The 14,614-nt window shown below is 33.6% G+C and overlaps 1 protein-coding gene across 1 annotated transcript in view; it reads right to left on the bottom strand.

The window, feature by feature from the left end:
* LOC6642254 (discoidin domain-containing receptor 2) overlaps positions 1-14,614 on the bottom strand; it is a 180,986-nt gene that overhangs the window by 133,894 nt on the left and 32,478 nt on the right. Inside the window, exon 3 of the mRNA XM_023176043.2 lies at positions 2,412-2,891. Within this exon, the coding sequence (XP_023031811.1) occupies positions 2,412-2,772 (361 nt within the window). The 5' untranslated portion in view covers positions 2,773-2,891. The remainder of the gene's footprint in view (positions 1-2,411; positions 2,892-14,614) is intronic.

A 14,614-nucleotide genomic window follows, 5' to 3' on the forward strand; every position in this document is an offset into this window, starting at 1 on the left:
CGTGAGCTCAGGGAGCCACAACTTGGCCAATCAGCAATGGTAATGAGCACTGAGAGCGAAGACCGAAGACGCAGTCATCTATCAAAAGAGCCGCTGAGGCTTCGATTTGGTTGGTTCTTCCCCTTGCCTCGCTATCACCGCGCTACCACATGCAATCCTTCATCATTTTTGCACCGCCTTCTTGGTAAGACAGAGCGATAGATGGAGAGAGAGAGGGACTATGAAGGGGGAGTCTAGGCCTAAACCTCATGTTTATTAATGACGTCGTCGTCGCATCCTGGCGCTTTGCGTAAATTTCTGTAATTGGTTGTGGCTGAATGCGTGCCGGGAACGGAACCGGACCAGTTTACATACGGGTTACGTTGGTTTCCTTCAACTTCTACTGTTATTAGTTACGGTTTTGCATTGTATTGGAAAACACTTGAGAGGAAGTTAAATCCTAATGCAGGGATCGAGGACCTTAGTCTCCCCTATTGTGGTTGATTGATTTTCATGTTGATTGCTATATGCAAATGCAAATTTGTGGACTCAATATGCCAGAGCCAGAGTTTGCTTGAGTATTTAGTGCAATTGAGAGAATTTATGACCGCTTCTGTCTACTCACTGTTGCATCAAAGGCGGGGTCACCCCTTCCCCTAACAATCATCTCCCTTTGCTATCTTGACCATTCAGGCATAACTAAATAACATTTTATTTATACCTTTCTCTATTTTTTTGTTAACCATTTTACTTACTAAACTTGGCAATTGGCTTTGTTACATGTGCACAAAATATTTTCCAATATAATTCTTTGTACCTTTTTCTTTTCCATTTGTCGTTTTGGGTCTCCTTCTCTCTCCTTCTCTCGGTTATCGAAATAAAAATGCATAAATTTTGACGTCATGGGAACTGAACATACGGTATTTTTTCTCAAATTGATAGCGAAACATGAATGTGATGAGGGGGCAGGACACAAGGATCAAGGTGTGGAATGGTCAGAGACCTATACAGAAATATTGTGAAACATTTTTGTTGTTGTTGTTGTTATTGTGGGTATGAATTGTATACAAAATATGCGCAAATGCTATAAATGAATATTTAATGTGAAGAATGTTGATTTTGTCGTTTCGGATTTTAATAATGCTAAAAATTTGATGTGTATAATAATAATAACAACAAAATGCAAGAAAAACAGAAAAAATTAAAAAACAAATTTATTTGCAAAGCAAATGAAATTGGAATTTTTGTCGAGAAATGGTAAAAAAAAAGGACGAAAATTCGCGGGAAATAAAACAAAATGCCTCGACTTTAAATGCATAAATATTAAGTAAATGGTAAAACTTTTTTACATATGCATATATATTTTAAAATATAACGAATGTGGCATAAGTTGATGAAATTACCAAATATTAAAAAGATCATACTAAATAAGGTTTAAGGAATATAATATTAAAAACCAATTATTTTTATAAACATTATATTATTATAGGATTATACGATAGGATTTTTTAATTGTAAATCAAAGAGATGAGAGTAACTTTTCGAGTGACTTAATTTAACGGATATAAGCTAGAGATTAAGCTTAGAAAGTCAGAAATTCAATTTTTCGTTCTTAACCTGTGAATTTATTCATGATTTTTAACGTGTTAGCTTAAGGCTTTGAGATAATTATTGTTTTGAGATAATGAACCCAAAATTTTGAAAACATATCCGTTTTTGATGTGAATTTTGTTACAAAAACCACAAAATCGGAATAGTACATACACCTTTGAGTTCTTAGAAAATGTTGTAGTTCTAGCAAAATTTATAGAAACTATTATAAATTGGAATTTCAGTATTTATTTCTTTTGACTTGACATTATTTTATGTTACTAATTAAACCATGAAATTCTTGAACCATGAATTCAAATAAATTGAATCTCGCTATGGAATGAAAATCAGTTCGATTTCGAAGCCTCGCAAATAGAGACATGTCAAATTACGCCACTCTGTCAATTGTCCTTATTTTATATTAGTATCACATCAATGCATTATATCTAAACTTAGACCACCATCCAGTGTTACAAAATTAGGAATATGTCGCTTCTGTCAATTCAAATCAAACAAGGAAATTCACGATGATTTATAATAATAGGACTTCTGACCTGCTGTACCTGCCTCATAGAGGAGAGTTCCCAAAGTTCTTAAATGTTAAAAAAAATTAAGTTTTAATGATTGAATGTAATGATAAGTGCCTCGAGGCTTATTTGGGTGTTTGTCAAAACCTCTTGGTATCAAATTCTATAAATTTCTGTACTGTTTGCTAAATATGTAAATAATTCTTTCTTATTTCAGACATCCAATTTCATTGAAAATATGTTACCCCTTGAACTAACTTGTATGATACTTGATTATATTGTTAGCATAGGATAGGTCAATGATCGTTTACTTACCAATTTCCAATGCAGTCACACCTCCAGATGAGGCAACAGGACTCAGACCGGCAGAAACTCCCACTGCCGCTCCTCCAATGCCAACTGAAGCTGCTGCTGTTTCGCCATTGTCGATGACGCTCAATAAAATCAAAGTCAATGTCAGCCAGCATAAAGTTTTATTGTTATTAACACCATGACGCTTAATGTGGCAATAACTTTTTAAATAATTTGTTGCAAAACGCCAACTCCAACAGCTTTGGGCGAAATGGGGCGAGGCATTGGCATTGGAGGTGCCACCTACTCCATCTACTCCCGGGCCATCATTGTAGAAATGTTGTGAATGAATCGAATTCAATTGTTGTAATTTTATGGCAGGCATTTTTTGCTTCCTTTTTTTTAAGGTTTCGACGTGGTTATTGAGTTTTCTTTCTTCTCTTCTTGTTTGTTGGATTACACGTTTTGTTTCGGGGTTTTCTTGGCCACTACATTTTCAGCACACTGCAATGAGAAAAAGGAAACCAACATGAAAACATGATGAAAATTTAAGAAAAAGTGATTGAAGGCATTTTGCTAAAAGTGTTTAAACCTAATTGGCATGGCTTTAAGAATGTCAGGCATCTTCTAGGGACATTTCCTTACTAAGTCTGCAGCGTTCTCCCTACTCTAAATACATCATTGTCAGCAAATTAATGTGACGTGACCTTGCAAACTGTCGCGTTTTTGTCACATGACAGCAAGTCATGGAGATGCAGATGGAAATGGTGGATAGAGATGGAGATGGAGTCGCAAGAGCAAAAGTCTCCGACACGAATTTCCAAAGCTGAGCAAGCAAAATTTATGTAAAATGTCAGACACAGCTCCTAACCTGCCCTGCCGCCTGCCCTTTCCTTGTTTGCCTTTAACTCTCTACTGACACGCCTACCCTTGGCCCCTTTCCCCCAACGAGATGCCAAAACGTGTCAAAATACAAAAATATAAACAGCGCGAAAAACTGAACGAAAATGCCGCACAGAATTCAGTATGATGGTTTTAGAGGGGAACTGAGGTAATGTTGGGTGGAGGTGCCTGGTGGTGGCAAGAAGGTCTGGGTTTTTGATGTTTGCCCTTTGGCAGGCGGAAATGCGACGACAACGACTAAAAAATAAAAGACCATGCCTCTTTTTAAACAGACCTACAAAACTTTAAAACATTTCACAAGTAAACAGCAAAACGTAAAATAAAGGGAAAATAAAAAACTAGAAATTTAAGTATTAAATTTGCCAATGAAAACACTGTTTGGTGAAAGTATCTACAGATGCAGATTGCTGGTTGAAAATGGTGACAATTCTCCGATTTCTTTTGGCTAATGAGAGAAAATAATTGCCAATATTTAATTCTTAAATATATGCATAAAAGATTTATGGATGGAAATAGTAATGAAAAGTTAATTTTCACTGCAGTTAAGCGAAGTTTGTCAGGTTTATATCAGGTTTGATAATTTAACAGAAATCATAAGTAAATATTATTGATGTGACATTTTCCAGCAACATTTTATTTAATCTTCAAATGATATGACTTTTATAGAAACATATTCACGGTGTTTACTTACATATTTGTTGTAAATGTTAAGTATAGTTGATTGGTTTCTTAAAATTTGCCACAAGTTAAATATATAAACCTTTTGGCTCTAATATCAACCACAACTTATAAGTTGATAAGGTTTATTAAGATATTTCTTGAATTAAACAAGACATTGGAATAGAATGTGGCATTACTGAAGTTTACCACGATATTAGATATTCAACCAACTTTTAAATACTCTTTCATATGAATAATTGACATTTGAAAATCTGTTTCGCTTAAATGTAAAAGCAACTTACAAGCAGAAGAACCATGTTTCTCGACAAACTGATAAAGATTGAGTAAATTGTTGAAGTTATTTTCTTTTCCAAGTTGAGTAAAGCATAAAGACAAATAAACAAGAAACTATTAAAACGTAAAATCGTAACAAACTAGAAGAATTTCTTGTACACAACTTTTAACTGTCATACTTATTGATACAGTCTTGGAACAATCTGAACGAAAATTATCATAATGCCTAAGATGAATGATGAGGGAATGTGTTCTATGTGGAAGGTCCACAATGTAATGTTTTCCTACGAAGTTCAAGGAAAACCAAATGTATAATATATTTCTGTATTTGTAGATGATCTTTAGCTCGAGATTTTGTAATATTTTGAGTCGTTCTTTGTCTCACGAGCCAAAATGCTTCATCCATATTGAATCAAGGATATCTTTTTCAAAGAATTTTTTGCCCTTGATCATAATTTCAATTCTACTTGTTATTTAATTTAAATTTTAATTTAAATTTAAAAGATATCTTTGTCAGATGTTTTACCACATCTTCATCATATTTTAGATTTTGCAAAATTGGTTGAATACACAATACTCAATAGATCTAAGGTTAATAAACTTCTTTCTTAAACAGTAACAGCTTTTATATATAGTATTAGACTAGAGCAAGTGATAGCGATTTCAATATTTCAATATACAAAATAGAAATTTTGACCATTTCATTATTGAATTCATCCATTTTATTATTGAATGAAATTATCGAAATTCCCATATTGTAATCTTCAAATGGTTATCAGTTGCTCTATTCTAACATAATCGATTCTATAATATCCAAAAGCTTGCCACATTCTTTTGCATAAATTTTTATTTCCTCTAACTTGCAACGATTTTTAACGATACCCTTTCGTTTTTTTTAGTTTTTGTTCCCAAAAATAAAGATCAAAAGATGAAGAAAACACAAAGAAAATTTTCACAGGCTGCTTGCCGACGCGAATTCACTCAAGCAATTAATAAAATGCAAAAAATAAGAAAAGAAAAAAAAACCGCCGAAACAAACAAAAAGAAAAAAAGAAGCTGAAAAAAAAATATGAAAAGAAAAAAGCAAGAAAACTAAACGACAAACATTGAGGCAGTTTTGCGGGTCTTGGGGTAAACTGGCGCCCACACTTCCTTTCATATGCGAAATGAAAAATTTTACGCCAACTTGACAGTGGAAGTGGCAGCAAAGTTGCAAATGTGCCGCATTTTTAGTTGTTGTTGTTGTTGTTGCTGTTGCTGTATTGCTGGCGGTGGCATAGGTCTCCTTTACTCTCCTTCCCCCCAAAAAAAAGCAAAAAATACATATAAAAGGCATAAAATTTGCCAACAGCCGCCGTTGCCGTTGCCGCTGCCACTTGAACAACAGCAAAAGAGTCGCGCATAGTTTTTATGGCCGTGGTTCGGCCTTTTTATGTCCCCCTTGCCCCCATCCCCATTCCCCAGTTCATACTCTCGTTTTTCTTTCATAGATGCAATTGCAGCAACAGCAGCTGGCCCGGTCTATGGTCTGTGAACTATGGACTACTACTGCTGCTGGTGCTGCTGCTGCTGGTCTCTGGCGACGCGTCGCTCGGTAGCTGAATGCAAATTTTGTTTCTTTTTTTTTTATGTGACGAAAGCAAAAAAACAGATGCGTGAAAACGAGACATTGTAAAACCATGTTTGGGGTCGTCCTAATGGGAATTGGTGATGGGCATTTTTCGGTTTTTTTGTTTTTCAGTTGGGGTCAGACAAAGAGATCACTCACTGAGGTTATCACCAAATCGTGCGGTATAGATTGCAAGACAAAGAAAGATCATGAATTAATTTTAAGTTTGACTGCCAACGAATATGAGAAATAGACAATTATAGAAAATCAAAACTGTTAGCCAGTAATAGAAGTAATTAGAAGAATTAAGCATTTAAGACAAAACTTGTAAGCATTTTTCCATTTTTCTTCAATATATGTAGAACAATATTAGCCATAAATGAAAAATTTCGATTCTTTTATTAATTTACAAAAATTATCTTTAACACGCCACCACAAAACTGTGTAAGAAAAACATATGACAGCAATCGATGGTGGAATTGAACTGTTTTGGCTTGAACATTTTCAATCGAAATGCTTGTTCCAACTTTTATGGTTGATAATAAACGACAAATGCTTGGACACAAAAAAAAGATTCACATTTCACTCGGAATTGAGGACAGCAAGTTCGAATTGTTTTCGATTGGGTTTGAAATTGACTCGGAATTGAGTACAGGCCTGTATATGTTTTTTCATTCGTATACCCGTGGATGGATGTGGAAGGATGTATTAATTTTGGTCAGAACTATGCAAATCATAGAGTGAAGCATCTACGAAAACATAAACAAATATATTCTTGATCAGGACGACGAGACCAGTTCTCCTTTCCTCTGATGATCTTCCATATAGTACAGGGGTTGTATATATAGGAATTCACTTCAGCTAAGTCAAAAAGGTCAGTTCAAATGGTTATTTATTTGTTTTTATTTTAGCAACATTTGCAATTTATAATCTTATTTCAGTTTAACAGATTTACCATAACTTAAACTTTAATTTAACTGAATTCAATTCAACAGTTTGCAGATATAATATAATAGATCGGGCCTTAAGCCATGGACATTAATAAGTGTTTTCAAAAGTCACCAATTCATATGGTTAATAAACCATTAAGTATTTGTTTTGTAATAATTAAACCATACCTAATATACCAACATGTCTTTTAAAGAAACCCGAACACACTATTCAAAATGTTATAAGCTTTGCATTCAGAGTTATGTTTGGATTATCCCAATTATTTTAATCGTCCTTAGAGCACTTGGACTCGATTTCGCTTAACACTTTTCAGTAGAACTCATTTTTGTTGGAATTCTTTTTTATTCTCATTACAAAGAACAAAAAAGTTTTGAAAAACGAAACGTATTAATATACCACTCTTGGCCACAACATCCGTTTATTCATTTCGTTTTAAATTGCTATCATCCAACAAATTTACTCACTCTTTCTATTTGCCCCCCTCTGGCACAGTTTTTGGTGCGCGTTGCTTTCTGAAATTCCCACATAAAATATCCATAACATTAACCACAATTACCATGAAATTTCATACCGAATAAAGAAAGAAAGAAAGACAGCAGAAAAAAAAACACACGACAAAAAGCGAAAAGTGCACAGGACACAGAGAAAAAATTGCCATCTTTCTCTTCCTCTATCACTTGCCTGGTCTTGTTTCCCTTCACCCTCTTGACGTGACGCCCACAAACAGACAAAATTAAAAAATGGTTAAAAAATATTTTTCTATTAATTTTTTTTTCTTTCATGCTGTCTTTTTTTATCCAGCGTTGGCGTTGCCGTTGCTGTTGTTGCTGTTGCTGTTGCCGGCAACATGTGTTGCATGTGGCAATTAAATGCCAGCAACAACACGAAGAAAGCAAAGCAAAATGCAATGGCAAAAAGTGTGGACAAAGTATGGAGCGACCAGGAGGAGGGTACAACCAAGTGTGGGGTGGCAGGCATGGTGTAATAATTTTGGCGTCCCCGTCTTAGAGAGCAAATAAAATGCAGCTTTTTAGTGACTCAGTCGGTGGTGCGGGGGGTAATAGGCGGTTGGCAACTCTGCAACGCGCCACAGCAATTTTTTGGAGTTCGGTGAGAGAGTGCGAAAATAATGTGAGCACAGACCACAAGACTACTACGGCAGGCAACACAACGGCACTTACAATTGTCGGAGGAATTGGATTCCAGAAGGGGGGTAAGAGGCAGGGAAGAGACGTCTACCATAGAAAACTGAATGAATGACATGCCAAAAAGAAGCCAAAGGCAGACAACGCAGACAATTCTTTCTTTACACTTGGACCCCTTCTGTTTTGGCGTTGGACTTCAATTAATTTGCAGTTTTGCTTATTGTTTGCGAGTGTTAATGGTAGTGCCTTATCAGAAAACCATGGAAGGGGGAAGAAGTACAAAGGAAGAGTCGAAAATGTTGATGACATTCGTGCATTCTTGTTGAGGGGTCACCAAAACGGTTGAAATGACTATTGTCTTCGATGCATTCGATTTGAAAGTGCATAAATCTTATATATACAACTTTTATCAGTAGACCTGGGTCACTTTGAATATGCAGAAGTTCCTATTTCTTATAAAGTTATGCCCAGAGCAAAAACATTTGATTAAATGTATTAAAAAGTAGAAATTATAATGCTTATCAAGTGGTTTATTAATTACGCAAGCCCCAATGAAAATGTTTTCTATGTAAAATTTTGATTTTACCCATTTGTTCATATATAGTTCTACATCTTGGCACAACCTTGTTCATTGTCAGAACATTGTTGGTTCTTTTCATTATTAAATTTCTTTTGAAATAAGTTATAAGAGCAAAACGGAAATGTTGTTGTTTTGTATACCCTATGGCAAGGTCAAAATAAATTGCGGTATCTACTTTATTAACATTTCTCTTCAGCATCGATTGAAACCTGAGATCAAAATAGCAAATGTTTAATCCATAAGTTCACATCTTTAATAAAGGTATATTGTGAAAAGAGAATTCCTCTCAATTTTTGTAATATTTCCTCAACCCTTATGTGTCCTGGAATCTATGAAAAATATAATTTTGAACCTTAATATGTATTACTTTATAATTTCTAGAAATCATCACAGATTTCGACTTTCCAAAATGGTCAAACCTCACAAATTAGTAGAGCAATGGAAAAGTTTTTATTTCATGATTTATTATTATTTTAAGTATTATCAAAATCATTTACACATTTAATAAACTAATACCCACAATTTATTAACTTACTTGAAGTTTTAGCTAAATGAAATTAATCAAAATTTCAAAATTCAAGAATCTTACCTCAATTTAAACTAAGTTTAAACCTTTTCTTGGCACTTGTCACTTTTATAAAAGTTGTGCTCAAATAAAAATTACTGCACAATTCATTTTTTATTTTTGCCGGTCTTTAGTTCTCTCTGTCTCCTATTTTCTTTGCAGTCTTTTGGCAAGTGGAAAGTTCAATGCCATTTTCGCCTGCCATAATTTAGATGAAAACGCAGTGCCATGGCCAAAATGTTGCCCTTGGCCATTTCCCCCTTCAAAAATTTTCTGTTTTATTTTCAAGCTATCCATCTTTTATCCCTTACCCTCGGATCCCTTAGACCTTGGCTTGCATACCATTCAATGTCGGGCATAAATTTTCTACCGTGCCGAGCTAAAAATGTAATAAACAATTCGCCTTGCGTTCAAAAAAAACAAAAAATGCAGCGACCACAGGAACAATAGAAAAACCATTTTTACCCATTTTTAACATTTTCTTTAATAAAAATTTTGCTCCACCATTCTCTGGTATGTATGTGTGTGTGTGTGTGTGTGTGTGTGTGAGTGTGGCGGGTGGGCGGGGTCTGTTTCTATACAAAAAACACTTTATCATAGAAATGCTGCAAAAGTGACGACGACAACGACAACACCAACAAAAAGTCGTTGGACGGTAGCGACTAAGCAACAAAAAAAAAAACAAGTGGCGGAAATATTTTTTGTGTAATGGACGCGGTTTTTTGCTATGTGAAAAATTAAGCAACAAAAACTGAAAACAAGTTGTATATCACATATTAAAAAGACTTGTAAATACCCTATACCTGGGCCTTAAACATTCATATTTGGAAAGATATTTTTGTAGGAAATAATTTTGCTGCAACTTAACAAGAAATTTAATATTTTTCTTCGGAATCATTTTTCTAAGTCATGAAAAAAATAATTGAATACTTTCGCTTGGAAACGTAATAATTAATTTTTTAATAATTTTAAGTAGTAATTTTTGAACAAATAAAGAAAAATAATTTCTGAAAAATCGCATACATTGGAATACATTGAATTTCGAAATTGTAAATATGCTTGAATATTTTGTCTGAAGTTCTAATTTTAAAGAGCAAAAATCTCGTTTTGCTGGAATATTCAAATCGGAAATCTCGGACGAGACTATACCTATAAGTATATTATATAAAGGACGATGGAATTGCAGAATTCTGCTATACCAAAAGCTTTCAACGCTTCATTTGTTGTCTTTACCTTTATTTACTTTTCTACATATTTTTCTCGTTTTTTAAATTATTAATTTATATATTTGTCCCTCACAAAGATCGATAAGATCTTTAATAATACCTCCACTTTGTAAAAATAATATGGCAAGAACTATGCGATTGCAAAGCGAACTTTCAGTCAAATTGTTTCATCCTTTAGGGACCTTATGGGCTTGCCTTGGCATACCTTAAAAACCTCAGCTCATGGTCATTGGTAAACGACAATGGCAAAAACAACGATGACCTTACCCACACCTTGTGAAAAGTGCAAAATGTTGTATTTCACGATTTTTTTGTTGTAGTTTTTTCTTTTGGTTTCGGACATTGATTTACATTTTTTACATGCAAATGACGAAAATGAAATTTCTGCCACCTTTCGGTTTCCTTTTGGGCAATGAATGAAATAAAACTTATGTCACAACGACTTTTTCATACTCTGAAAACTTTAATAATTTTTTTTTAATATACGTACAATAAGTAAACATTTTTGACAATGAATTTGGAATTTTGAGATATATAAGGGGGAAAAAATTATATTATAAATTAAACTAAATTAAAACAATATGACTTATACTTTAAAGGACGAGTTCTCAATAAGATCAGAGATAAGATTTATCTTGGAAAAGTTTTAAATGAGATAAAAGATTTACTGTTTTTTTTTTTCTTCAATAAATAAATTATATCAAAATATTCAACGAATGTTTCAATGCCTTGAGAGCAAATTCATTCACTGAACAACGCTTCACTGCATTTCCGTTTTGTAATTTATATATATACATATATCTGTGTGTGTGTGTGTGTGTGTGCCATAGTTTACTGAATCTGTGTGTGTGCGTGTGTCTGTGTGTAAGGTTAAGGTTTCCAGACAGCAAAATTAAATGCGCTAAAATTACGCTGCAATTATGCGGCGTCGGCGACGTAGAATAGTGAAAAATTATGGCTTTGGGAATTTTGTAGCGAAAGTTTTTCATTTCTAGCCCAGTCTGACTTATATTTTATGGCCATGTAAATGGCAAACACAACAACAACAACAATAGCAACGACAAAAAATAAAGGCGAGAAAAGAAAAATGAGGAAAAACATCAAAGACAGAAAAGAAAAATGGATAGTTTGAGGATTGGAGGGACGGACGTCTCTGTAATAATGACCCTGCGCCAAAGCGGAACGCGGCACACTCTCTCTCTGTGTGTGTGTGTGTGTGTGTGTCTGTGTGTGTTTAAAGTCTGTGTTTGCCTTTTGCACAAGTAAATTGCAGTTGACGATTCGCCGTGAAATATGCAGAAAATAGGGAGAAAATTGCATAATTCAATCATACGAATTTCAATTGGTTTAGTCTGCAAAAATTATTATAAATTGATTTTGTTTATGCTTGGTGCATTTGAATGTACTTTTATTAGATAATATTGGCCAATTTGGCTAAAGACTAAATCAAAAGAGGCTGAATCCTTTAAATAGTAATATTTAGAATTAAGTAATACATTTTTAAAGCCTTAATTTTAGCTTCTAAGCAAATTAAATATTATCTATAAAGTTTAAGTTAATAATTCTTTCAAGTCAAATTGAAGCTTTTGAGAAGGAAAAATGTTCAAATTGTCCAATATTCAGACTACTTTCCCTGTCGCCAATCAAACTAGCTATCAATATTTTAATTAAATCGATAGTAAACCATTAAAAGTTACTTGATTTAGCTCAATAATTTTGGTATAGACTTAAGCATTGTTGGGCAATGAACGATGAATAATAAACTATAACTGAAACCTGTTTCTTATATAATAGGAGCGCAAATTTTAAGAAATTTTAAAATAATTTGGGATATATGTATATTTGGATTTAGTTTTCTACATTAAAACTTTCTTATATTTAAAATCAAACCTCTCTTTAGAAGAAAATTATTTCAACTGCTGGTTCACTTTTAAAATGTTATTGTATAACGGAGAAGGTTCTGATGGTCAATTTTTGTTATGCTTAAGTTTTATAAAACTTTTTGTTGTTCACGAATTATTATTCTCATCATAAGCTGTCTTCAGGTTGTAGGCACCTACATACATATGTAGATATATGTACACCGGGTATTTGCCTATTCGCAATCTTCAAAGACAAACAATTTTCCGCCCACATTTGCGCACGATTTCTATGTCTATGGGCTTTCTCTCTGTTTCTCTACTACAGTTGGCTAAATTGCTAGCAAGTGGCATAAAATTTAAATCAAGTCTTGTTCTACAACAATTCCTGATTTGGCTGGGGGAACGGGGGGAGAGTTGGAAAAGCCAAACGCAAAAAAAAAAAAAGAAAACCCAAAAAACCCGGACCAAGGCAAAGACCACGATGAAGACAAAGACATTTCATTGCCTGATGTTATTGTTGTTGTTGTTGTTCTTGTCATCATGGCATTTCTTTCTCAAGTGTCAAGTGTCAACACCAAAATGATTAGGTAGGCGTGCCCAGGCAACATAGCACTAAGGAACACGGTCTACTATCTATCTATCTGCCTTTTTCGAAGGCGTGTTTCTTCCTCTCTTCTCCAAGCAACATCAAGAAGAAAAAAAAGCTATTAAACGGACCAACCGACCGACCGACAGACAGACATTCGAGACAATCGCGCACTGACTCTGTCAACGCCAGCTGTGCCCATGACTGGGTCGGTTGTATCCCCTTCTTGTGCTTGGTTCAATCTTTTTCTCCCCCCCATTTGGCATTTAGCATTTTAGTTTATAGTGCAGTTTTTTGATTTCAAAATATTATGACGACTGTTAAAGTTATAAACCTGATGAGTTGGGGGAGAGGAAAAGGAAGGCTTGGCGCGGTAAAAACTCATTCAAGTTGAAATTGAAATATTTTTTTTTCATCTCTTTTTCTTGTCGTTGGCATTTTTTATGTTTATGTCTTCATTATTCATATTTATGCATTTTTATTTTAATTTTAAGCAGCTGGATGTGGTATGTAACGCAAAGTACTGCAGTACTTTTGGACTCTTTTCTCTGCCTAACTAGTTAGTCTCCTGCTACGCCTTCTTTCTCATACCGTTTACTACATAAAATCCTAACAGGCATATGGGATTACAGGCACCTTGCCCTGCGTTGGACTATGATCATGGGCGTGGTAAGGGGTGACTTTTTTAAATATATCTATGTAAATTTGATGATTAATTTAATATGATAATTCTAAACAAGAGTCATGAATATTTATACTTTAACATAAATAAACTAATATAAACTTTGCTTTCTTTTTATATGTTGTGCACCTTCATTTAGTTGTAATTCACAACTAGTTTTAGAGCTAAATTAGCAATTGGCAACAATGTAATTATAAATTCTACAAAAATTGTATACAAATTAATCATATTTCTTAGCAAAATTAAAGATGTTTGGCCATTTGACATTTGCAGCAGAATTGAATTTCGATTTTTATTTAAATTATTTGTATTCACTTTAAAAGTCAAACAATTAATTCAATGCAACACGTTAGAAGGCTAAACTTGTTTGAAAACAAAGCCATAGAAACAGTTTTACAATCACTGGCCTAACAACAATTTTAATGAGTTAATATTGTACCAAAGATCGTAGAGTCATAGAAATTTAATGACCAAAAAAAAATACATTGAGTAATAGTTCAATAAACCAACACCTGGTTATTTATTTTTAGGCAACCGGTTGAATTCTTGTGGCAAGTTAAGTCTCAATAGAAAAAACTTCTTAATATTAGGTTTAACGTTTTGTCTAGAACAAACAAAACGTTTAATACTTACTTAAAAACTTAGATGTAGTTTTGTTGTTTTTGAAAGAAATTTTGGTGACTACTTAAGGCTGATGGAAATACTTAATAATTTATTTATTAATCTATGCCAAATAATGTCAAATATAAAATTATATTAATTAAAAAGAAATGAAAATTTTGGTGTTTTGGTTTCTGCAACTAAATCTTTGTGATTTAAGACTGAAAGACTAGACTAGGGAAGTATTCTTATTTGAAATTAAAATATTAAAAGCTAAGATAGAATAAAAAGCAAACTGTAAAAGCTGAAATTGTACAGAAATGAATGGAAAATACCGAAAATAACTTTATTTAAGCCAAGGCATTGACATTTCCATTGTGTCAAGTTCAAGTAGTTTCAAGATTCAAGTTAAAGTATAAATTAAAAGTACTAATGAAAAGGTAAATGTTAAACTTTAACGGGTTTTTTGTGACCTGCATAGATCCTGATAATGTCAAGTTTTTTTTTTGGCTATTATTATTAAATCAGACAACAGAATCGTTTGATTCCCAAAGGAGGAAAGCA

The sequence above is a fragment of the Drosophila willistoni genome, assembly GCF_018902025.1.
Source record: "Drosophila willistoni isolate 14030-0811.24 chromosome 2R unlocalized genomic scaffold, UCI_dwil_1.1 Seg167, whole genome shotgun sequence".
NCBI lineage: Eukaryota > Metazoa > Arthropoda > Insecta > Diptera > Drosophilidae > Drosophila > Drosophila willistoni.